Below are 26,826 nucleotides of genomic sequence, written 5' to 3'. Positions count from 1 at the left end.
TACCTCTTCTTTCCAATTCCTACTCAGACTGAAAGCTTAGCTCTTACCTCAAATTTCTAGAGGTATTTCTAGAGGGAAAGGGATTTCCTAAGACTGTTGCTCATAAACCCCTGTCTGATATGTTCTTTGTTATCAGTCAGCTAACCAGAACTGATTAGGTTTTAGAAAGAGGTATTTATTGAAGAAATATAACAAGGGCAATTGTTATAGAAACAACTCCCACCTTCCTGGCCAAATAAGTATGGGATATATGCTCCCAAGTACTTACAGAGTCCGGGGGAAATTGGGCCTAAGTTTTAAAAGATCATGTGGTAAAAGGTAATTGATAGCTTCTGATTGGATAGAAATCCATTTCTCTCTTTTCTTATCAAGTTCTTCTTAAAAGTAGCTTTCTTCTCAGCTTTCAGGGTTGATGCCCCAAGATGAAACTGCCTTTTTTCATTTTATCTAGTTTGTCCAGGATGTGATTCTCAAGCTCCTGATCCCTTCAGCCTCTACTTCTCTAGAGTTACCGTTACCATTACTGAGGCAAGTTTCTGACCTTTCACAGTTCACAAATTCATATAATTTCCCCCTCCCCTAAACTTCATGCCCTCTGTTATAATAACAAGGATCTCCCTCTTAAGAATTTTCCTTAAATTTGACTGAACACTCCCTGGAATCCCTTGTCGGATATACTGTAGGTTCAGAGTTGTCCAAATCTTTAAAAAAAAAAAAAAATCCCCCAATATTTCCTTTGTATCAACCTCAGATTTTATCCATTGTCACTAAGCACTCTATAGTACTTCTTTTCTTGCAAAATGACTAAGGACTAAGGTTCACATCCAGCTTATACTTTTGATAGATTTAATTGAATTCAGTTGAGGCTAGCGCTTGTTTATTCCTAGTTTATATCTTTAATTCAAATCAAATTAATCAAAGAGGCATTCCGTCCTGATAAAGAGTTATTACACAGAGCATCTTTCTAGTTTTATTCATTGGTGTTATAGTTCAAATTTTCCAGCATTTCCTATTTTTAAAAGAATACACAAGCATCTATATTCCACTACCGTGCCCATTCCCTGACCATGTTTTCTGAGGGTTGGGGGGGGAAACCACTGTGATTGTTTTATTAAAGGGGCACCCTTTAAGGTGCCTTATAAATTCCCTTATAATATAGAGTTAAACACACCCAGATTTGTTAGTCCTTGGATTGATAGGGGTTGTTTGTACTACACATATGTATTATACATACATGTTTACCTCACTTTGTTGTTGATGTTTTTCCTTCATGGTAATGCCATGATATGCAGATGAATTGGATTTAAGTAAGGGAGGGTTGTGCAAGGTCACCAGTTTCACATTCTCCTCCAGAGCCATTTGGGTCCAATGGCCAGATATAGATCAATATGACCAGAGATGCCCCAAATGTACCTCACTTTATAGAAACATAAGATCATAAATTTAGAGCTGGTAGGAGCTTCAGAGGCCAACTAGTTAATCTTTCTATTTTGCAGATGAGAAAGCTGAGGCTCAGGGAAGTTTAATGACTTCCCAAAGCATATACAGATAAGCATCAGAAATGGGATGTGAACCTAGAACTTCAATTTCTAGAGCTAGTCATCTTTCCAGTATACCACATTAGAAAAATTCTGGTTGGATAAATATAAAAATAAGGAAATAATCACATTATAAAATGATTTTGATTCTACTAAATTTTTCATGACCGTTTTCTTCTCTTCTGTTTCCCTAGGTACATTTAAAATCTTTGATTTAACATGCAGGTTTTTTGCAGGAGGCTATCCATCATGGTAAAAAAAAAAAATACAAACACTTGTATTGATGTTTTCCTCTTCAAACTGACTGACTGGCAAGTCTGTGTTCTTAAGGTGTTTTGCATAGCTCTCTGCCTCCTATATCCCTGTGGGGAACCTAGGCCTTTCCCAGTAACATCAAACAAGATATGAATTCAAGTCAGGATCTCCCTTCTTGTTTCCTAGCAACTCAAGGACAGTGGTGCTTTCTCTTCCTATTGAATTGTTCAGTGAAAGATTCCAGGATCATTTGGTGAAGGACTCAGGGAAATGCTAATAATTTTCATTTGGAGAGACTGATCCTGGGATGATGATAGTGGAGGAAGGGTGCTATAAAATTGAAGTCAGAGCTATTACAGATCTTTCTGAGGGACTCAAAATTGACCCAGAAATATTTCACTTCTTTGAATTGGTCATTCCTTCTGGTGGACTTTCTTTGTAGATATGGGATGAACCTTTGAAAACCACTAGAACCCTCTGTTAGGTTGATACTTGTTTTGCCAAATCTGCCCATAAATAAGCAAACTGAAAGATTCTTTTTGAACTGTCTAGAGAATGATTTCTCTGTCTGTGCAAGGCAATATTTGGAATTACTTAATGGGTCCTGTCAAAGAATCACTCAGATTTCTCTGATTTAAAGATAAAGGTGGAATGAAGGGGAGGTGTCTAAAAATTGTAAGAAACTATTTCTTTTTCCTTCATGCTTTTACTTAGAAGTATAAAGGGAGAAAAAATATCCTTTCTGCCCTAGAGATTATTCTGTTATAAAAACAGCTAATGGGAAATTTGCACATTTCTTGGGAATGCCAGTGAGCAAAGATGTTGTTTTCCTAACTTTGGTTTGCTGCTCTATCTATTGAGCCACCTAGCTGTTCCTATGCAAAGGTGGTCTAAGGCAGAGTGTCTTAAACTTTTTTCTACTCACGACCCCTTTTCACCTGAGACCTCAGGTATCTAGGTATATACATCAAACATTTACTGATAATAAATCATAAAGATTTATTTTAAAACAATTCTTTGGTGTGTATATATATATATATATATATATATATAATTTTACCATTTATTAAAGATGTAAGCAAACTTGCATACCAGTGAGATGGATGTGCTTGTTTATTTTTTACATAAAGAATTAAATCTTGGCAAAATATTTGATACCTTTTATTGTTGCCAGATTTTTCTCACTCCCATATGGGATCACAACCTACAGTTTAAGCTTTGGTGTAAGGCAACTTTGTTACACAGTGGAATTTGTGCAAGAGAAACAAAAGATATCCCTGAGCACACACACCTCCACTCCCTTTCCAAGGGTAGATGATTGACTACTTGTATCTTCCATGTAAATGAACTTCCTTTTTAGCAAAATGGAGATGTTTGGTTAGCTCCCACTGATGAGTTTGATATTTATTTTTTATGCATACTTAAACACTTGTTCCTTATTGTTCCTTTTCTTTTCTAAACATTTCAGCTTCTAGGTCTTCAATCTCACTGGTGTGTGTGTGAGGGGTGGGGGTGGGAAGGAATTGGGAAGAGTGTGCAGACATGCATGCACATTGGTGCATGGATGCAGAGTAAGGTATATTCCAACTATGTATGTTTTTCCATATGTATTCATTGCATAGAATCAGAGGAAAATAGGTGTATAAGTATAAAGGATTGTAGAGGCTATTCCCTTCATTTTACAGATGAATAACCAGAGGCCAATAAAGACTAAAAAAATTTATTCAGAATCACATTTCAGGTCAGAGTGAAGATTTGAACCCAGGACCTCTGACTTCAAATCCAACACTATCCATTACATTGGGCTTGTAGTTCCTTTTGGGTGTGATTGTACCTTTTAAAAGACATGATGGCAGGTTCTATTTCTTTCACAGAGCCCAGAATTCAGAGAAAATTATTGACAATGCCTTGCACAGTTTGCATTTAATAAATGTTTGTTGAATTCAATCGACTTTCAGAGACCATGATTACTTAACAACTGGCTGATTTAATGAATTTCAGGAGGTACTTCAAAATTATTATTTACATTTCCCTGACCTTTGATCCAAATAAATAATTTTTAGATGATATCAACTTTCTTTGATACCATCTTCAAAATTTCTGATAATATGCTTTGAATCTCTAACAATGGGGGCACTGGGCATTATTATTCTTGTAACTTTGTCTTAGTTCCTAAAATGACAGCACATTTTTAAAAGTGGATATATAACCTGTTGAAGTGAATTGAAATGGTTTTTGGCAAGCAGGAAATTATCATCAGCACTGTGACTTTTTTTTTTATTCCCCATTCCCATAATAAAACTCAGTGGAAATACATTTAACTACCAAATAAAGTGCTATTTCTGAGTCAATTCTATTGGAAACCATATCATTCAGTAGTTTCAGTTAACTTGAATTGCTGTGTTTCTGAGGAACCAGAAGCTACTTTATAGCTTTTTAAAAAAAAAAAAAAATTATCTTCATTTAATGAATCAAGTAGAGCTGGGTAAACTCAAGGTTTTGCCTTTTACTGACAATGTAAGACTATCCCAATTACTGAAATTAAGTGATTTGCCAAAGTGACATATTCACACCAGGCCGAATTCCAAGTCTAGGGCTTAGCTCATTACATCAGTTTTCCTTTCCTCATTTTTTTTTTTTTTTAACATGAGCTATTTTTTCCTAGAGTTTGCCTACCTTACCCTTGATATTTCAAGGGAAGAGGACATTTTCATAGAATAGTTGACTTAGAACTGCACAGAATCTTAGAAGTCATTTGGTGCAGTCCCCTCAAGTGAGGAGATTAACCCAGAGATATTAGATGACCTACCTACATTCACACAAGTAGTACCTAAAACCATGCTTAGAATACTCATTGCCTGGCATATAGTAGGTACTTAATAAATGCTAGCTGACTAGCAGAGTCCTTATAAAAACTTAGCTCAACTGATTCTAATCCCAAAACGCTTCCCATTACCTAATTAATTTGGCAGCAACTGCCTGATTAGCTTAATTAATCCACATAAATTGAGGATCTAAATAATTCAGATTCTGAAATGGATTTTTTTCACCCATTTAGGGTTTTCTTGTCAAAGGTGCTGGAGTAGTTGGTCATTTTTTTCTCCCACTCATTTTCATACCAGAAAAATGAGGCAGAGTTAAGTGACTTGCCCAGGTACTAAGTGTCTGAGGCCATATTTGAACCTGGAAAATAGTCCTCCTGAGTCCAGGCACAGAACTCTGCACTCTGGTGTCACCTGGTGGCCAAGATAAACCATATCAGCATCTTAAAAATCCCAAATCAGAATATAGGCAAGAGGTACAGGTAATGGACAGAAATACGATAGATCTTACCAGGTTCTATACTACCAGCTCAGATACAACTTTAAGTGCCTCTAATTCAAAAGATATTATTCTTTTTTTTAAGGTCATAGCTTAGTTTTTGTGCTGTAAAAGTTTATAGTCTTTAAAATGGATCAGATTAGAACCGATGGTTGACTAGAAAACGTGGTATTCCAAAAAGAGTAGTTTAGTCAGAGGTCCCTTTGAATTCTGATACTTTGTGATTCTGTGACTTTAGAACTCTCTTAAGTCCTTTTTTAATTCTAAGAGATGCTATTATATAAAAGAGTATAACTACATACAATTAATGAATATAAAAGAGTAGTAAAGAATTGAAATATCTGGAAGGCTAAATGCTAGAGCAGTGGTTCTAATAATTTTGCAAAATATTTTGATCATTGTATTTCTATATATTTGGTCTCCTTTAGAATCCTATGTATTTTTGGTCTATTTAAAAATATTTTTCTAGGGAAAGATAAGAGGTATAGTAGATAGAACACCAGCCCTGGAATCAGGAAGACAAGTTCAAATGCAGTCTCGGTAGCTTCATGACCCTTGGCAAGTCAATTAATCCTGATTGCCTCCAGAATAAAACAAACAAACAAATAAAGAACATTTTTCTGAAAATATATCCACAGGCTTTACTAGACTGCTAAAGGAGTCTTGGTCGGACACACACACACACCACACACACACATACACACATACACAAATGAAGAATCCTGTTATCTAGAGTGAGCTGAGACTTGCACAAAGATCCAAAAATAAAACAATTTACAAAACAAACAAGGCTTTTTAACCAGGAGAAAGAAAATGAATCAGAAGGAATTTGAGATAGGTTAATGTTCCAGGGAGGTGGCTAAGTTGCACAGTGGAGAGTGCCATACTAGGAGACAAGAAGAGTCATCTTTATGAGTTCAAATCTGGCTTCAGATGTATTATGACTCTGAATTATATGACCTTGAGCAAGTCACTTAACCTTCCCTACCTCAATGAGCTGGAGAAGGAAATTACAAACTATGCCAGTTTCTGCCAAGAAAACCCAAAATGATGTCACCAAGAGTGGGACATTATGGAAATGATTGAAAAATAACAACAAAAGGAGAATATAAGCTCTTTTGCAGAAGGAATTGTTTTTCATCTTACCTTTATATCCCCAGTACCCAAAACAATGCCTAAAACACTTATCTCTATTGAAATTAAAGCCTGATAGAAATGAGGAGATAATAAGACAGTTGCAGATCCATGTCTTAAATGAAATAACATATAAATATGGGCTTTCATAAAGGAAATACATTGTAGACTTCATCTTGAGGGATTTGCTGTATTTGGTTAAGTCCTCCAAGATGCTTGCATTTCTGACACTGCTAATTGTATCAAGGCCCTGGACATTATAAGAACTTCCTGTATGACATCCAGAATCACTTTAAACAGTTTTTTTTCCTAGATATGTTTTGCATGACTGCACAAGTGTCAATTTGCTATATCAAATTGCTTGTCTTCTTAATGAAGGTAAGTTAGAGGGAGGGAGAGAATTTGGAACTCAAAATTTTAAAAGAATGAATATTAAAAATTTTTCACGCATAATTAAAAAAATAATATATATGAGAAAAATGTTTTTTCTAACTGGACAATGAAACCATACATGGGAAAAAATCATGTATATGAAGAATGTCATTTTTTTCTTCAATTTTTTTTCTTTTATTGGTAATAATGTTTCTAATAGTAATGGTAATAGTGGGCAGTCTTTTTTCATCCCTGATTTTATTAGGAAATCTTCTAGTTTATCTCCATTACATATAATACTTGTTGATGGTTTTAGATAGATGCTTTTTATCATTTTAAGGAAAGCTCCATTTAAAGAATGTCGCTTATCTAGACTATGATATAAAGTTAAACAGTCCAGAAGTTGATCCATCAGTACATATATTTTAAATAGATATTGCTCACAAGCAATAGTGAAAGAAAGAGAGAGAGGGAGGGAGGAGGAGAGAAAGAGAGGGAGATATGGAGAGAAGGAGAGGAAGAGGGGAAGAGGAAGGGAGGGAGAGAGAAAAGAGAAAAGGAAGGAAAGAAGGGTGGTAGGTCTAAGGGTTCTAGTGGACTGGAATATGGATTCAATATGAGACAGTCAGTAGCCAAAAGAGCTTAAGTGATATTGTACTAGGAGGCTATATCAAGGACAGGAGAAAGGTCAATCAGATCCCAAGGACAGCTTTAGGAAAAGTAAACCATGTTGGGAAAGAGAGTGGTAAGGGGAAACAATGGTAGATTCATTCTTTTCATACCATTTCATATCAAGAGAGCTAAAGAATCCCTGCTTTCCCTCCCCCCAACTCCCCGCCCCAGTACTTTGGGTGTACTGCCTATGGATAATTTATAAAAAATAAATAAGTATTACACAGGATGTTAAGGTATAATCTGACCTTTGAATAAAATACTGACATCAACAAGATTACAGATCTATTAAGAAATAAAATCACATTTATATGATACTTTGAAGTTTTCAAAATGCTTTATATATACATAAAGCATTTTGAAAACCCTAAAGTATATATGTTTGTATATTTTATATATATATATATATATATATATATATATATGTAAAATCTCATTTGATTTTTGCAACATCTCTGTGGGAAAGGTGCTATGGTTTTGTACATTTTACAAACTGAGACAAAAGTTAGGTGACTTGTCCTACCACACAATTTGCAAGTGTCTGGGGCAGAATTGGAACTCAGGTCTTCTTGACTCCGGTTCTTTATCCACTATGCTCCCTAACTACTTATACTTTTTAAAAGGCCAGGAAGGAAGAGAACAATATTTAGATGAGTTGTCACATGTCAGGCAGCTAGATGATAAAATGCATGGAGTATTAAACTAGATGGTATAGTGAATAGAGATGACTAAGCTACCCTATAAGCTCCAGAGCAAATGTCTAACATCATCTTTCATCTTTAAAATATACCGTCCTTGTGATGTAGAACCACAGATTACTATCTTCAATTTACAAATGGGACCCTTGAAGCATAGACAAGTTAGATTTGCCTAAGACTGTCCATAGATTTCTTTGTTTCTTTCTGTATACTGTCTCTTGGTGATCTCAAATGTTGATGATAGTTCACTTAGCATCTCTGAATACATGACTTCCAATTTTTGTATCTATCCATAATTCTGCTTCTGAATTCTTCAGTGTCACCAACTTTGTACTCAATAGTTCTACTAGGAATGCTTTGCTTAAAAGTCAGTTTTCCTAAAATACAACTTTTTGTGTTCCTACGCTAAATCTACCTCTTCTTCCAAACTCCCTATTTCAATTAATTCTACTACCTTCTTCCTAATTTTATTTTGAACCTCTTTCTAGATAGAGTAGTAGATAGAGGAAGGTCTCCTTGACTCCAGTTCTTTATCCACTATGCTACCTAGCCACCTCCAATTAGAATGTGAAGTAGTTATTCCAGGTACTATTATCACCTTATCACAGATCCAGCAGTCAGTATTACACACTTGTTATGTGTTAATTACTGGAGTTGCAAATATGAAATGAAAAATGATGAAGACTAATCTTAATGAGTTCAGATCTAGCCTAGATGATTATCTATGTGACTCTGGGTAAGTCACTTAACTGTGATTGCCTCTGTTCCCCATCTGTAAAATGAGCTGGAGAAGAAAATGGCAAATCATTACAATATCTCTGCCAAGAACACCCTAAATGAGGCCATAAAGAATTGAACACAACTGAAAACAAAAGGATAAAATTACTCCCATTAAAAAAAATAATATTGTACTAATTGTAGTGCAGCAGCTAGTTGGTACACTGGATAGAGTTCTATATTTGGAGTCAGGAAAACTTGAGTTCAAATCCAGTCTCAGATACTTAGTAACTGTCTGATCCTAGAAAAGTCATATAACCCTTTTTGCCTCAGTTTCTCATCAGTAAAATAACCTGAGAAGAAAGTGACAATCCACTCCATTATCTTAGCCAAGAAAACTCCAAATGGGGTTACAAAGAGGCAGATATGACTGAAACAAATGAACATCAGCAGATTCAAAATATTAAAATTATATTTGATACCTTCTCCTTCTCCAATAGCCCTATATCCTATCATTTGTCAAGACCTGTCAATTTTACCTGTATGATATTTGGTATATCTCTTATTTTATCCACTCACTACTGCCATTCTGTTTCAAGCCCTTATTGACTTTTTCTTGAACTACTGTAGCCTATTGTCAGCCTTTAGTAGTTCTCATTGCTTCCTGCCTCTCCCTTCTTTTTCAAATAATTGCACAAATAACTTTCCTAATGCACACATCTGAGCTGTTTCCCTTTCTTACTAAAATATCTTGAGGCCAGCAGTTATTAATATTTAATTGGTAATTTTTTTTGCTTTTGATACTAATAAGTTAAAGACTTCCCCAGCCTCCCCTCTCTCAAGTCTTTGGTATCCTTGGTCCTCTTTCAAATGCCATGAGAATTAATTCTTCATTTTAATCATGGCTGTGTTGTACCTAGCATACATCTCATCTGTGATTATTGGTCTGGTCCAATTTTTCACCCTATATTTGTTTTCCTATCTTTTCCCAGGATAACCAGAAGAAAAAAAAAAAAGAATACCACAGCTTTTGAGTCAAAAAGACCAAAGTATCGATCATGAATGCCCCTTTCCTTAGCTTTTTCACTTGTAAAATAGAAATGAAAACATTGAAAAGGAACACGTAATAATAAGTGCCTGCCACACCCTGTAGCTGTAAAGTCCAATAAAAGAGTGACATTAAAAATTAGGGGCAGCTAGACGGTGCAGTGAATAGAGCACTGTCCTTGGAATTAGGAGATCCAGAGTTCATATCCATCAATAAATGAAACATTTATTAGCATAGTATTTGAAAATCAAAACTTGGTTTCTAACCCCAGTAGTCTAACTGCTTTACTCCTTAATTGTAATAATTGTTTAAAAATCAACTAATTGTCTGAATCTTCCTTCCAATACTATACATGTTATCTAGAAACTCAATGACTGTATCCTACCAACAGACTTTGGACAGGGCTGGAGCGATATGACATTCAGGGTACTGGGCCATAGAAATGTTATTCTTTTGAAATGGCACATGCATTTAACACAGAGGGGTGTCTTCAGTTTGAATAATCCTGATGTTATGGAGGATGTGGGATACAGAAGTGAAACAGACTGAAAATGGTTATCTCAGCTGTGAGTTGGGATTCTTTATCTATTACATGAAACATCTGACAAAGATTGGAGAAATCGGCTTGTTGGAGCTCACTCCTGTCTCTAGAAGTGAAAGTATGAGATGAAAGTTACTGACCTACTGGCTAGAATAAATAACTGTCTGAATAAGAGGAGTAATTACAAGGTTTCAAATAGCATTACCAGAAAACATGAAAAATGTTTGTAGGATTATCATGGAAGATTAAGGATAGTATATGAGGCAGCTAGGTGGTACAGTGGATAGTGCTGGGCCTGGAGTCAAGATAACTCATTTTCATGAATTCATATCTGAACTCAGACACTTATTGTGTGATCCGGAGCAAGTAACTTAACTCTCTGCCTCAGTTTTCTCATCTGTAAAGTGAGCTGGAGAATGAAATGGCAAACCATTCTAGTATGTTTATCTAGAAATGAAGTATTGGACATAACTAAAAAACAACTGAATAACAATACAAGTGAGCTGGACTATGATTTCAGTAATAAAGAGAACATTTGAATGAGTAAAATCTCTTATCAGTTTAAGTCTCTATAACTTAATAATCTTAGCAAATTGTTTAGATCACTGAGAGATTAAATAACTTGCCTAGGATCACTCAGTCAGTCAATAAGCATTTAATAAGTCTTTATTATTTACCAGGCATTGGACTAAGTACTGGAGATATTTTTTAAAAATGATAAATACAAGATCCCTGCCCTCAAAAAAAACTTGTTTTCCATTGGGAGAGACAACAAGCAAATAACTTCATATAGACAAGACATGTTTAGAGTAGTGGGAAGGTAATCTCTCTGCAGCCTTTGGCACTGCTGATCATCCTTTTGAGCGTTCTTTTAATAAAGTTTTATGGAACACTGTTATCCCCTAGTTCTCCTAGCTGTTAGACTACAACTTCTCAGACTTCTTTACTAAATCCTATTCCAGAACTTGCCCACTTTGTGTCTCAAAGGGCTCAGTCCTGGCCCCTCTTCTTCCTTTAATGTATTCTACATAGTTGATTTCATCAATTCCCATGCATTTAATTGTTATTTCTATGCCAATAATTCTCAATCTGCTGTCCTGTCTGCTGATCTCTGATCTTCCATATCCAACTGTTTTTCAGACACCGCAAACTATATCCTCAGTCCTACACTATCTCTCACTAGCCATATACAATCTGCTGCCAAGGCATATCGATTTCACCTTAGAAATAACTCTAAAATTTGCCTATTCCCCTCCTTTTAAATTGCCATCAGTTTGATGTTGGCCCTCATCATCTCACACCTGGACTATTGCAATAGCCTGCTGGTAGATCTCCCCACTTCAATCCATCCTCCATTCAAGTATCAAAGTGATTTTCTTAAAGCACCCCTCAAATTCCACTGAGCTCCTGTCATTCTCAGGATCAGATACAAAATCATCTGGCATTGAAAGCCCTTTATAACTAGCCCACTCTGACGTTTTTGGTCTTCTACCTTCTCTCCCCCACCCCCACATATTCTTTGTTCCAAAGACTGTGGCCCCCTTACTTTTCCTTGAATGGGACATTCCATCTCTTAGCTCTAGACATTTCTTCTGGCTAACCCTAAACACACATGCACTGTCCCCAATGCTTGGAACACTCTTAGCCTATTGGCTTCCCTGGCTTCCTTCAAGTCCTAGTTAAAATCCCATCTTTTAGAGGAAATGTTCCTCAAATATTAATTTTAATGTCTTCTTTCTTCTAATTATTTCCTATTTTTACATATAATTTGTTTATATACATATATAGAGACATACATACATATGTGTGTGATTACTTGTTGACCCCCTTAGATTATGAATTTGAATATTGCCTTTTTCTGTATCCCCAGCACTTAGCACAGTGTCCAGGTACTTAATTAATTGATTAAAGATCAGCAAAATGAAGGATGGATTAGAGTGAGGAGAGGCTTAAATCATGAAGACCAATCAGAAGGCTCTACCAATTGTCTAGATGGGAGGTTATAAGGTCCTACACCAAATTGGCATCTCTGTGAATGGCGAAAAGAAAGCACATATGAGACTTTTTCTAAGAGTAGAAACACCATGGCTTGACAACAGATTGATTATTTGGAGTGATAGTGAGAGAGGAATTGAGGTGATTGGGTGACTGACAGAATGGTGTTAACACAAGAATAGGAAAAAAGGAAGAGGGGAAGGAAGATTGGGAGAATGGATTATAAGACAGAGACAGGATGTGTCCACAGTAGGATATTCAACTCAGGTCTTTTTGATTCTGAAGTTGACTTCCTCTCCTCCAACAAAAAGTCTAAGAGTGTTGGTAGGAACATTGTGAGAGGTGCTGGAATCAGGAAGCCTCATCTTCATGAGTTCAAATCTGACCTCAGACACTTATTAGCTGTGCAGCCCTGGACAAATCACCTAATTCTGTTTGCCTCGGTTTCCTCATCTGTAAAATGAGTTGAAGAAGGAGATAATAGTGCCTAGAAAACCCCAAATGGGGTCACAAAGAGTTAGACACAATTGAAATGACTAACAAATCAAAGCTAGAGAAAGAATTTGCAGTAACAGAATTAGAAAAATAATCTTTTAATTCTCTATTTTTACCAGATAATTAGACCAAGATTGAAGTTTATAGTGAAGAGAGGTGGAAATTTGTGTTCTTTTCTGGTAAAGATGAATGAGGAGGCAGAAGGAGTGAGTAGGACAGGTTTGAGGGTGTGTACCCCTTCTCTCTTTTGGATCTCCAGAGTCATTAGTTCTTATTTCTTATAGGGATTAGCCCTAGATCAGACCTGTACTGTGACCTCACCCATCACTGTCTCTTATCTTCATCTGCACTGAATACAGTAAAACAAAGCCTATGTTTGTTATATTTGTGAATAGTAACTATATCAATCTGGAGGAGCTCAGTGCTTAAAAGCAAGGAGCCAGCTGCCTAGAGAGCCACTGTCTTTGGCCCTCTGAGTGAAATCAGGAAGTGCAGAGTATGTTTACCTGTTAGATACTGTTGCCAACACTCTTTCCCCGGGAGATCTCACTGGGCCGGTCAGAAGCCCCATGGGCTGGGCTTGGCTGGGTTTGGCAGAGTCCACACTTCCTCGAGAGTGCTTGCAACCTGTGGGCGATGCTGGGTCTGGCTGCTCAGCTTTCTGGAGGAGCAACACGGAAGGAGGGCTGTCAATAAGCATGGCCTGCAGTTTGCCAGGAGCCTTCCTTGACTGCTCTGGGGAGAGACCTAGCGAGGTCCCCTCTTCTCACTGCTGCGGGTCTCTAGAAGGATGAAGGAGTTGAAGGCTTGGTCTGCAGTCAGGAAGATGGCTACTTTTTACCAATGCATCCGGGCTGACTCCAGGTTAGAGCTTGAGCTGGCACTTGGGAGCTTCTGGGGTGACCTTGTCAAAAGAAAAGAAAAGGGCTGATGGAGAGGGAGGGGCTGAGGAGATGGCATAGGAAAGACAGACACTGAGACAGAGAAACAGACAGACAGACACAGGGAGAGACAAAGAGAGACGTAGAGAGATAGAGAGGCAGAGAAATGTTTCAGAACTCTGAGCAAATAGCTATAGATTACCTTGTACATAAACAGAACCAGTGATTTGTTAAATAGCTAGCTTCAGGAATCCCCTGCCGTTTGTGTTTTAGGTATGGCTGACCACACCATAGAAGCCTAATCTAAGCCTTGGTGGTCCCTACGTGCATCCCCTTACAGATCACCCTCCATGGTTTTAATCCCTTGCTGTGCTGAAATTCTGGAGAAAAAATAATGAGGTTTTTAACCTGTATTATCTTTATAGGACAGATATGCTGGCTAATCACTCAGCTGTTTCCAAAATGGAATCTGCTTTACGGTAGTTTGGATACAAAGACCTGCAAATAATGATTCATAGCTCTAATGTATATATGCTCTTAAACAGGTAATCCAAATACATTTGATTTGGGCAGAAGGAAGTGAAAGGACATTTGGTGCTCCTGTTCCATTCTTTTTCCTCTGGGGGTATGCCCAGGCTAACTAAATGAGTAGTCTTGAATTTGTAAGGATGTGTTGTTTTTGCTTTGTTTGTTTATAGTATATAAACTTATTATCTATAGAATGAAAGGTCATGTAATAAGGTATTGCACACAAGGTCATATGTCTCACCATAGGATTATATCAGCCAGATGTTCTTTTCCTTAGTTCAGTTTGGTTGTGTATTCCCAACATAAAGTGAAATGTAGATCTGGCAGGTTTCCAGAGAATTTGATTAATATAGATAGCCAAAAGGTATATTTTAGCCCCCCCCCCCCATGGAAAATATTTGGCTCAGTAAGATTATTATATAGTAATTATTATAGTATTCACTAATTGTAGTATTAAATATAGTAGTTGTGTTTTTTTTGTTTAGTCATTTTCATTTGTGTCTTATTTTTTGTCACCCCATTTGGGGTTTTCTTGGCAAAGATATTGAAATGGTTTGCCATTCCTCCTCCAGCTCATTTTACAAATGAGAAAACTGAGGCAAATACAATTAAGTGACTTGCCCAGGGTCAGACAGCTTGTACGTGTCTGAGGTCAGATTTGAATTCAGGATGATGAGTTTTCCTGAATTCAGGCTCAGTTCTCTCTCCATTGTACCTACCTAATATCTATGGTAATTGATGTTACCATACCACAAATACTCATAATCTGCAAGTTAAAATTTAGAGGTCAAGCAAAAAATAGCAAAATCACTTGGTAATAAGGTGAGCGAAATGAATGTGAATTGAAACATACTATTTTCCTCCATTATACTATCTGATGCTGGAGTTTGTTGTGTCAGTGAACCCATAGGAGATGAACTTATATTTCTAATTATTTATTCAACTACAAAAAGTAGTTATATTTTTTGTACTAGTACACGGGACATTAGATAAAAAAAGAATAAAAGCAGGATTTGTCAGGACTTTTTGTATTTGAACTCTATCAAATAAGATGAAAAGAATGATTTTTTCCTATGTAATAATAGCAACAATATTTTAATTTAATTAATTAGCTATTTATCTGATGATTTATCTTATGTAGCTGTCATTGCTATACAAAGAGTTTTTCTTAAGATATCATTGTAAGGTCAGAAGCATGTGATATTATATCCATTGAATAAGTGAGAAAACTAAGGCAGAGAGAAGCAATTTGCCCAAAGTCACACAGCTAGCAAATGACAGAACCAGACCTTAACACAAAGGCTCCATAATTCGTTACTCTTCCTACTACATACACCATGATCCATGTCAATTTTTTAGGATCATAATATAGTTTAGAGCTAGAAGTAACCTTTACAGATTATCTACTCTAACCTCCTTATTTTACAGATGAATAAAGTTTATATTTGGTAGACCTGGTCTTAGAGGGTGGTAGTTCTTTTACTATGTGAGTATAGACACAAAAAATGGGGGGAAATATACTTCAGGTCATACAAAATATTACTCTTTTTTAGAGGATGAACATTTTCTTTTTTTTCTTTGGAGGCACTTGAGATTAAATGACTTACCCAGGGTCACACAGCTAGTGTCTGAGATCACATTTGAATTCATGCCTTTTTTACTTCAGTGCTAGCATTACATACAGCTGTGCTATCTATCTAGCCTTCAAGGAAGAAAATTTTCTTTTTTTTTAATTTCTTTTTTTCTCGATAGTATTTTATTTTTCCAAACATGTTTATTTTTACATAAGATTTTGTGTTCCAAATTTTTTTCTTTTCCTTCCTAAAACAGCAAGTGATCTGATATGGTTATACATGTGAAATCTTTTAAAACATATTTCCTTATTAGTTACACTGTATAACACAGCAAAAGAGAAAAAAAAAAAACCATGATAAATAAAAAGGGGGAGAGTGAAAATAATATGTTTCAATTCACATTGAATCTCTCTTTCTGAATGCCCATGGCACTTTCCATCCCAGATCTATTGGAATTGTCTCAGATCACTGCATTGCTGAGCAAAGCTAAGTCTATCATAGTTGATCATCACATAATCTTGCTGTTACTGTGTACAATGAGGAAGAATGTTTTCTAAGAGCCTCTATGTGTAGATATTGTGTGAAGGCTACCCCACTCTTTTCAGGGCTGCTTTCCACCTTTGATGTCCACCTGATCCATTTAACTCTCACCTGTGACTCTAAGAAGCTATAGCATGCACAATGGCCACATCCCACTAAACCATTTCAGCAGATGGGCTAAACAAGGTTAAGGGTAAGCTAGTGGTCTCAAACCCAATGGTGAGTTAGAAGATATCTACTATATATAGAGCTATGTTGCAGATGCTGGGGAAAATATAAATAAGCCATAGCTGGTATCCTTGTAGAGTTTTCATTCTAGCAATGAAATAATGTATAATGAAGTAGAAAGTAATGAATTGTATAGTCAGGAGACCTGTGTTCAAATTCTGGTTCTGTTTCTTGCTAGTTGGGTATGCCTCCTGGGAAAGTCATTTCACCTCTCTGAGCCTCAGTTTCCTCATCTGTACAACAGGGACAATATTACTTATGCTATCAACTTTACACTGATAGGATAAGATACTGCGAAATATCCTTGTAGAGATGGCATCCAGATGGGAGAATCACATAGGACTGACTATTGAAAGAGGCATACATGGGTTTGAGTATAATTTCAATAATCTAAGACAAGGATTTGGGGGGAAGGGGAAAAGAAAGGTTCATTGTCTAAAGTTTAGATATATTTTAACTCTCTGAGTGTACAGACTAGCAGTGTTATGCATTTTTATTAATAGATTTTGGAGCATGCCTTCAACCTACTGATGGGAACAAAATTTGCATCTGGTGTGATGTGGAAATGTCAAATTGTGTAGCATTCCAGATAAATTAAGCCTCCAGGATTTGAAGTCATTTTTATGACATGCATACAGAACCTATTTTTAATGATAGTTTGTTTATTGCCTTATCATTTAGATCAGAAGAAAAAAATTGTTAAAATCCCCACCAGTATACAAATTCATGCACTACACATCAGATAGTGTCCTCTTGTACATAATAATTTAAATAAGCATTTAGTCTTAACAGTGAGATAGGTACTAAAGTATTTATTATCCTTGTCACCCTACATAAGAATTATAATGAAGCCTATTTTTAAAAAAAATATATAAATTATACTACCAAATAGTTCTCTATTGTTTCAAACTTTTGTGTTTATTTTTGATTTAATAATTCTGTGTAAGTCAACAATAGTTTTCTTTACTAATTTTCCCCTGCTTCAGTAACTTGGAAATCTTTGAATCAGTGCTTCTCAAATGTCAACTATACAATAAAACGAAAACAAAAACTTAATAAGATAAATAATCTTTGAATGAGTAAAAACTGATGTACAATTTTTTTTAAAATAGTGTATCCTAACCTTAATGTGAGATAGTTGTAAAATTAGTGCATTTGTACAAATTTATACTAATTTTTGCACACCCTTGTTTATATATGTAATCCACAAAACAAATAAATTAACTGGAAAACTTATATACTTAACCCACTTTTCACTGACTTGAATTGTTAATGTGGTTTTTGAGTAAAAATCTTTTTTTCCCTCTTCCTGGGGGTGAGGGAAAATGGAGACAGATCTATAATTTGACTTGTAGAAAACTAACACAGCTTTCAAATTCATCTGTAATTTATAGTCTTAAAGAGTGACTTGGAACTCTTAAGAGTTTAAGAGATTTTTCCCAGTGTTGTACATGAAGTTTTATGTGTCAGAGTCCAGATTGTAACCCTGCTCTGTATTCTAAAGCCAGTCCTCTATGCTCTATGTCCTCTATGCTCTATGTCATGCTGTCTTTCATTTAGATTAAATTTTGGTCCAAATAGAGGCTGTATTTTTTTTCTTTCCAAATGTGGACAAACCATATGTGGTTTTTAATAATTTTTTTAATTACATACTAACATATTTGTTTTGCTTTTCAAAGAAATCTCATTCTACAGGCACAATTATGATCTTGGAAAACTGAACTATTCTCCATTCACACACCCTGTGCTTCCCTAAGTTTGTATCTTTCTCTTTGCTTCCCTCTGCTCTGAATGCCCTCTCTCCTTGTCTTTGCAATTCTTACCAATCTTTGATGCCAAACTCAAGCCACTTCTCCAAAAAATTTTTCCTTTCTCTCTCAGCTCCCTTCCCCCCATTGTTAATAATGACCTTTTCCTCCTTTGGATTTACCATAGCCCTTTGCTAGGATTTTCTATCACACTCTTATCATGTAATCTAAATATTATGGTTATTTCTGTGCACGTGAGATCCTCTCCTAGATTATATGTTCTAGGTAGAGAGGTACAAGGTCTTATACAAATGTTGCACTCATTCTATCTCCTGTGCATATAAAAAATCCACTTAATCAATGAATTAAATTGAATTTGGGTGTGACATCTTTGGACCAATTTTCAGGAAATTATAGAATCATAAATTTGGAGTTGGAATGCATCTCTAGGTCATCTAGTCCAAAGTTTCTTAAACTGTGGGTTGCATGTAACTGAATGTGGGGGTTTCAAAATTATGATTTATTATCAGTAAATGTTTGATATGTGCACCTATTTTATATATCTATATACTCAAGATCATGTAAAAATTTCTTAGGTGAGAAGGGATCTCGAGTAGAAAAAATTTAAGAAACCCTGATCTAGTCCATCCCTCTGATTTTAAAGGTGTGTCTTGCCTGAGGTCACCATGGCATCACTGGCATTCAAATTCAATTCTCAAGCCAGGAATAATTCTACTACACCATCCTGCCTTTAAAGTTTATTTTGTGGGTGGCTGAACTTATTTGAATAGAATTTTATTTTTGTTTTTGCTATCATCTAACAAGCTCTTTCTGCTTCACTTAAAAAAGGAGAATATATGCAGCCTCTACAGCACTTCATAGAAATCCGACCCCTGTATTATTAGAGTGTGTGTGTTGTGTGTGTGTATTCTAAAGAAGTAATAATATTGTGGCAGTCTTTGAGTCTCAGCTATAGAGTGCTTTCACTAGTGGCAGAAAATCTGAATATTTCGATCTATTCTAGCTTCCAACCCTAGGGAACAATACAGAAATATCTGCAGGATTCTTCTCCACAATGATCACTTATGCTGTCTGAAAGAAAAACAGATTTTACCTGATTGTTCATGGACAGGTCAGATAGGTTAGGAACTATAAAAATGAACATTTCATGAAACAAAGCAATCCTCTCCAGAGAATCAAGAGGAAACTTTTCATGGAGTCTTCAGGATGACCTGATATTGTCAAGATTGGGTATCACTAGAGATGACCACACCATGCTTATGCTAGGATCAGTGTGGGTTTGGTCATGTTCTAAAAGCAAATAAGAAAGGGGACATTTACCTGGAGGTTTATAAGGATGTAGGCAGCAAATTTTTTTTTCCTAAAAACAATAATGAAGAAAGTCCCTGAAGTCAAAAAGTTAACAATTCTGTGTAGATAGACAGTTTAGGCAAGTTGAGAAATATGGCATATAGCAAGACAGAAAATGAAGGGATAACAGATTCAAGCCCCTAGGAATGAAATTATAGAAGAGCAAGAATAGTAACTGCTGGAAAGAAGTCAGAAACAGTAGCACCTGTGCTGAGCCTAGGGACTCTTGAGAAGCAGAGATGAATTAAGGAGTGTTTTTCAGGCAGGGCAGATGGCTTGTGGGAATTGAGTCATACAATCTCAGCTTTGTCAAGAACAATATGTAAAGGTTGCAAAGAGACCAAACTTAATTTGACGCAAGAAAAAACTTCTTGACAAGTAGTGCTATGCTAAAACCACAAAGAAGAGATACAGAACGCTGAGTTTAGAGGAAAGAATTACTACTCCAGTTTAGCTGGAACATAGGGTGTATGAAAGGGAGTGTATGAAAAGGGTTAATTGTTATTGACTTTTCATATGTACACATACCTTGTCTGCCAAATTACATTATAAACTTTTCAGTTCACATTTTATACTTCTCTGTTTCTCTAAAAACTTTAAGACATTGTTAAACATATAACAAATAATAAATAATGAATGAATGAAAACCTTTAAAAGCAATTAATTAGGTATATATAAGCAGCTAAACAGTTTGGTGTTATAGGGACATATTCCCTAAATTCTGGGAATTATAGAAAGGTAATTATTATGGAAAGATAATCACTGATCACTAGAACATAAGGATTCATTAAGAAAAATCAGTGCAAACTAACTTCTAGTTATATTGGTGTAACAGCAAAATGCTACAGATATTTGTAATTATATAAGGCTGTGAACAGAATCTCTTATAACTTTATGATTAATGGATCAAAGTCAATTTAGAGGAAGATTTATGGTGTCATAGTCCAGGACTCTGTCCTCAACTCTCTTCTGTTCAAAATTTTTTATCGAGGACTTACAGCCATAGAAGACATAATTTTATCAAATATGCAGATGACATAGACTGGGCAAAAAATAACTAGGATAGATTTTTTTTAATCCAAAAAAAATAGTTAAGAATTTAGCTTGGGTTTAGCTTAGTTTGGGTTCAGAAGAACCCAACCATCTAAACAGAACAAAACTAACAGAGAAACAATGTTGTATGGTAGAAAGAATGTATGATTTAATCATTGCTCCAATCTCTATTTAAGGGTAAGTATTAGAAATACTTCATCACTCCTAAATTGACTCTGTGGACTTGTTTTTCTTCTTCTCACCAGCTGCCTTGACACTGTGAGAGTTTTTCTTTCCTCTTCTGTCCTTTCCAGCTTCTTTTTATTGTCTTTTCCTGTTAGAAAAAAAGCTCCTTGAGGGCAAGGACTTATATTACTTTCTTGTATTGTATTCCCAGGGCTTAACCCAATGTCTAGTAAACACTTCATATTTTTTCTTTCTTTCTTTCTTTTTTCCTCCCTGTCTCCCTGTCTCCCTTCCTTCCTTCCTTCCTTCCTTCCTTCCTTCCTTCCTTACTTACTTCTTTCCTTCCTTCCTTCCTTCCTTCCTTCTTTCCTTCTTTCTTTCTTTCCTTCTTTCCTTCCTTCCTTCCTTCCTCTTTCCCTCCCTCCCTCCCTTCTTCCCTCCCTTCTTTTCTTCCTTCCTTCCTTCCTTCTTGTCTGTTTTTTAATCTGCCTGTCTCTATCCATGTGTCTGGATTCTAATTCTGGCTTCTTCTTCTTGTTATTTGCCCTTCATTCTCAAAAAGGACCATAACATCAGGGAGATACTATAACATGCAAATCCTAGCTAAGCCCTTGATAGATGAGTGTCATTTCCCAAGTTACCTCACCAATGTGAGCCTCAGTTCCCTAATCTGTAATTGATTATCACCAAGATTCCTTCCACTGTTAAGATGCTGAGATCTTATAATTTTTTTAAGATGGAAAATTAAAGAGGCTAAGTATAAAATTTTTACTTGGGTTTAAAGAATCAAGTTATAAGTTGGAGGTTAAGTGATATGTTCAGAATTACACAGGAAGTGAGCAAATTTGAACTCAGGTCTTCCTGACTCACTAATCCATGTAGATGTTTCTCTCATTTATATAGCACTGACTGTATGCCAGGCACTGTGCTTTACAAATATTACTTCATTTGATACACATAACAAACCTGAGACATAGGTTACTATCCCTATTTTACAGCTAAGGGAACTGAAGCAAACAAGATAAGTGACTTGCCCACAGTCACGCAGCTGGTAAATATGTGAGGCCAGATTTGAACTCAGGTCTTCTTAGCTCCAAGTCTAGAATTCTTTCTATATCACCTATCTGCCCCTTCTATCTTCCCCTATCACTATGAGATCAAAATCCATGATTGCAGTGGTAAATCCATAGTATTCCAAGTGAGTGGAGGAGGATGTTTAAATTCAATTAAATTTAAAAATGTTTTGGCCATCTATAGTTATATGAAAAAATACTCTAACTCACTATTGATTAGAGGAATGCAAATTAAAACAACTCTGAGGTACCTCCTAACACCTCTCAGATTGGCTAAAATGACAGGAAAAAAATAATGAATGTTGGAGGGGATGGGGAAAACCTGGAACACTAATGCATTGTTGGTGGAACTGTGAACTGACCCAATCGTTTTGGAGAGCAATTTAGAACTATGACCAAAGGGCTATAAAACTGTGCATACCCTTTGACCGAGACCCATACTGGGTTGTATCCCAAGGAAATCACAAAGGAGGGAAAAGGACCCACATGTGCAAAAATATTTGTAGCAGCTCTTTTTGTGATAGCAAAAAATTGGAAAATGAGTAAATGCCCATCAATTGGGGGGTGGTTGAACAAGTTGTGGTATATAAAGATAATGGAATATTATTGTTCTATTGAAAATTATGAACAAGCTGATTTTAGAAAGGCCTGGAAAGATTTACATAAACTGATGCTGAGTGAAACAAGCAGAACTAGGAATACATTGTACACAAAACCAGCAAGAATATGCAATGATCAACTATGAAAGATTTGGTTCTTCTCAGTGGTTCAGTGATCCAAAGCAATCCAATAGACTTTTGACAGAAAATGCCTTGTACATCCAGAAAAAGAACTAAGGAGACTGAATGAAAATCAATACATGCTATGTTCACTTCTTTTTTCTGTTTTTTTTGTCTTTCCCATGGTTTTTCCCTTTTGCTCTGATTTTTCTCTCTCAACAGGATTCATAAAGCAATGTGTATTAAAAAATAAAATTACTAGGAAAATGAAATTTTTTTAAAATTTTATAATAAAAGAATTTATTTGAAGAGTAACCACTGGCCCTCAGGCTGTCTTGATCTGAGTATCCCAGGTTTTTTTGAGTTCTGTACAAGGACTTGCATGAAGGTAAAAGTGTAGGGAGAAAAATGTTTCTTTTCTTCATTTTTTTCTAAATCTATTCTTTTATCAGTGTGAGAAACTCCTTATGAAGAAACTCTCTCTACTAATACAGAATGGTAACTTCTTACATGGCCTTCAATAGTTGTCTGAGACACTGAAAAGTCAATTGGTTTTTCCAGGGTTATAAAATTATTATGTGTTAAAAGGAGTAGTTGAGCCCAGGTCTTTCTTACACCCATGCTGACTATCCATCTATTACAGCACTCAACTATGCTAAGTGCTACTTCTCTACATGGATAGGGAGAAACAATGTTTTCAGGGAATACACTGATTCTTAAATTTTCTCTCCTTGACCTGTTTTACAAGTCATTTGTTTCTTCCAAGTCAAGGAGAGATCATTTAAGACTCAGCAAACAATTGCTTTTGCTATTTTCTTCTATTTTTTTTTTCATCATTTTATTTCATTCGAAAATTTCTTTTTGTCTTCTGAAGTCATTGAGATCGATGTGCTCCATTTGAATATTCAGGGAGTCTGTTAACTTATGTAAGATTTTCTACCTTCTATTGTACACCACTTATTCTCCTTCCAATTGCCTTTTCAACATCTCCAACTGGATATCCAAGAAAATATCTTAAACCCAACATGTCCAAAACTGAACTTATTCTCTAGAGTTCTTATTTCATTTATCTCCTGCTTCATTTCTTCCAGAGAATCTTGTAGTCTTGTATTTAAGACATTTTTTCTCTTTGGCTCTGCTTGTAGTTGTTGTAAAGTTATTTTATTCTCGTGTATGTACCTCTTGGACATCTCTTGATCTACAATATTCTTAATGGTATTTGATTATCTTTTTCATTATCTTCTAAAATTCAGTTCCTGGTGTGGCAGTTTATGCCAGGACCAGGCTTCATTCTCTCCCATATTTTTAAGAGTCAGAGCATTTATTAAGCACCCACTGTGTGCTAGACACTGTACCAAGTTCTGGGGATATGAAATGAAAAATAGTTCCTGTTCTCAAGGAGCACACAATCTGATGGGGAAAACAGCAAGCAAACTACAAATAAGCTAAGCACTAGAAAGCAAAGGAATTGAGAAAGGCTTATTCCAGAAGATGGGATTTTAGTTGGGTTTTGAAGGAAATGAGGAGAAAAAGCTTTCTAATCATGGGGGACAACAAAAGAAAATGCTTGGAGCCTAGAGATGGAATGTTTTGCCCTTAAAACAGCAAAGAAGCTAGTGGATCAAAGAGTCTATGGGGAGTGTAGGATATAAGAAGATTAGAAAGGTAGAGGAATGGTTAGGTTTTAAAGGGCTTTGCACATCAAACAGAGGATTTTTTTGCATTTGATCTGAGAATGATAGGTGGAGGATAGGATGGAATTTATTGAGTAGAGGGATAACATATTCATTCTTTAATTTTAAGGAAATGACTTGGGGAACTGAATAGAGGAAAGACTAGGAGTTGGGAAAGATTTATGGCAAGCCCAGACCAACCACCAATCTATTTAAATAGTGCAGGCATGAGGTGAAATATCACCAAGGTGAAGTTGACTGACCTTGGGAACAGATTGGATATGGAAAAAGTGAGAATTAGTGAGGAGTTGAAGATGTTGCCCAGTCTGGTGACTGGGAGGATGATGGTACCTTCAACTGTAATAGGAAAGTTTGAATGTGGGAAGAATTTAGGAGGAAAGATGGTTCAGTTTTGGACATGTTGAGTTAAGATGTCTGCTTGGACATCCAGTTGGAGATGTGATAGTGAAGGTCAGCAGAGAAGGGCAGGATAGTAAATTTGAGAATCATCAGGGACAACTAGATGGTGAGATAGTCAAAGCTACTTAGAATATCTCAGGTCAGATGCTGCAATTATGATGTTCTGGAGCCTCACATTCAGACCACTGCTTGCTGTTTCCCATATAACTATGGTTGGACAGCTATAGTTTCTGAGCTCCCTGGAGTTTCTCTGCCTACTAATTTGGGGTCCCCTAGTCCCCAAGTTCAGAGTACTGTAGTACTCACGTACCCCTGAAGTATCTTTGAGCCCTACACTGCCAAGCATGCTCACACTGGCTTTCCCTGGTGGGGGGCTCCTGTAAGCTTGTTGTTCAGTTATTTTTGAGTCATGTCTGACTCTGTGACCCCATTTGGGGTTTTCTTGGAAAATATCCTAGAAATAGTTTTCCATTTCCTTCTCCAGCTCACTTTATAGGTGGGAAAACTGAAGCAAACAGGATTAAGTGACTGGCCAACATCACACAGATTTGAACTCAGGAAGACAAGTCTTCCTGACTCCAGATCCTACACTCTATGTACTGCACCACTTTACTACTCCTTTTTTGGGGAGTCCTAGATGGATAAAGATACTTGGTGTAATTTCACTTTGAATTTCTTGGTCTGGTGCTGCTTTTTTATCTTTGCTGAAGTACATGTGGTAGAGTTGGGCTTCTCAGTGCTTTGTCACACCGACTGACATCGTAACTAGGAGCAACGGGATACCCTTTTGAGCAGAAAGGAGAAAATTGAACTAAGGGTGATTTTACTTCTATCTGTGTCCATTTAAAAAAGTAATTATTGCATTTTTTTTTCTTTTCATAGTTAACACCTTCATTCTTCTGCCTTTTTTTTTTTTTTTTTTTTTTTTTTTTTTGGCAGTATCTGCCATTTCCTCTGAGAAGTACAGCCTTCAGTCCTCAAAAAATGTGATCTGCACCTTTGGAAGATACAGTTGGCATTAATGCTCTTTCTGGCAAACTGTTAGTCAACAAGGGTGTGAACTGTATGCGAACTTGTGTTAGGTTTTTCATGGGTTAATAATTAAACGTTGCCAGTAATAAAATATAAAGACTCCACCTGCTAATTAACTTGAGGCATTTTGAAGTGAAGATATTGTTCATATATGTTCAGAAATCTACAGAATGTAGATAACCAGTCTTGTTTAGTCAAAGTCTTTGAGATATTTCTTTGAACTCAAAGATAATGTGATCATAATCCCAAATAATCAGAGAGTATTGTCCCTTTACTAAAGGGGAGAGACTAGCTCTGAAATACTGGTTTTTGTCCATTTAAGTTTCTTCTCTTTCCTCCACCATTCATTCCCTTGACTTGGACTTAGAAAGAAGTAGATAGTCTAATGATTAAATAATATATCTGGTTAATAGTCTCTTTTATTCTATAGAATACAATAACCCTCCTATATTCTGATATGGTAGATTTTTTTTTTCAAATTAAGAAAACTTTAAGTAGATATCTCTGAATATCATGATTTCTTTTTATTTTCCATTTTTCCTGTGGTTTCATTGGTATAGGGACTATCCATTGATGAAACTCTCACTATTGATGAAGATAGCCAACCATTTTGAAATTTTTAGACTTAGAAATCTGTCTGTTCCAATGAGAAGTTAAGGTCACAAGGCCATGATGTATCTCAAGTTGGACTTGAACCCATCTTCTTGGCTTGGAGGCCAGCCTTCTATCTACTCTGCCAAAGTGCCTCTATATTAAACTACTTAATTGTTATCCTGAAATAATGTAATTTCATGCAGAGCAGCACAGGTCAGGCTAACAGAATGGATAGGACTTTGGATTTAAGAGTCAGGAAACCTATGTCTTATTTCTCTGTTGTTGTTGTCATTTTTCAATCACATCCAACTCTTTATAACCCCATTTGAGGTTTTCTTGGAAACTCTTCTAGAGTGGTTTGCCTTTTCCTTTTCTGAAATGGAGTGGTTTACCATTTCCTTTTCCAGTGGATTAAGGCAAGCAGAGAACAAGTGATTTGCC

At 36.1% G+C, this 26,826-nt stretch overlaps 1 protein-coding gene across 3 annotated transcripts in view; it reads left to right on the top strand.

Moving 5' to 3' along the window:
• Positions 1 to 26,826, top strand: part of KIAA1211L (KIAA1211 like) — a 228,764-nt gene that overhangs the window by 123,617 nt on the left and 78,321 nt on the right. Inside the window, exon 1 of one of the 3 annotated variants that reach the window (XM_031959119.1) lies at positions 13,227 to 13,650. The exons of 1 other annotated variant lie outside the window; for it this stretch is intronic. In XM_031959119.1, coding sequence (XP_031814979.1) covers positions 13,577 to 13,650 — 74 coding nt within the window. In that variant the 5' untranslated portion in view covers positions 13,227 to 13,576. Of the gene's footprint in view, positions 1 to 13,226; positions 13,651 to 26,826 lie in introns of those variants that run through there. One more of the 3 variants, XM_031959120.1, reaches the window with a different exon arrangement.

This window comes from Sarcophilus harrisii, chromosome 3, assembly GCF_902635505.1.
Source record: "Sarcophilus harrisii chromosome 3, mSarHar1.11, whole genome shotgun sequence".
In the NCBI taxonomy this organism is placed as follows: Eukaryota; Metazoa; Chordata; class Mammalia; order Dasyuromorphia; family Dasyuridae; genus Sarcophilus; species Sarcophilus harrisii.
This window is presented reverse-complemented; position numbering and strand designations above follow the sequence as displayed.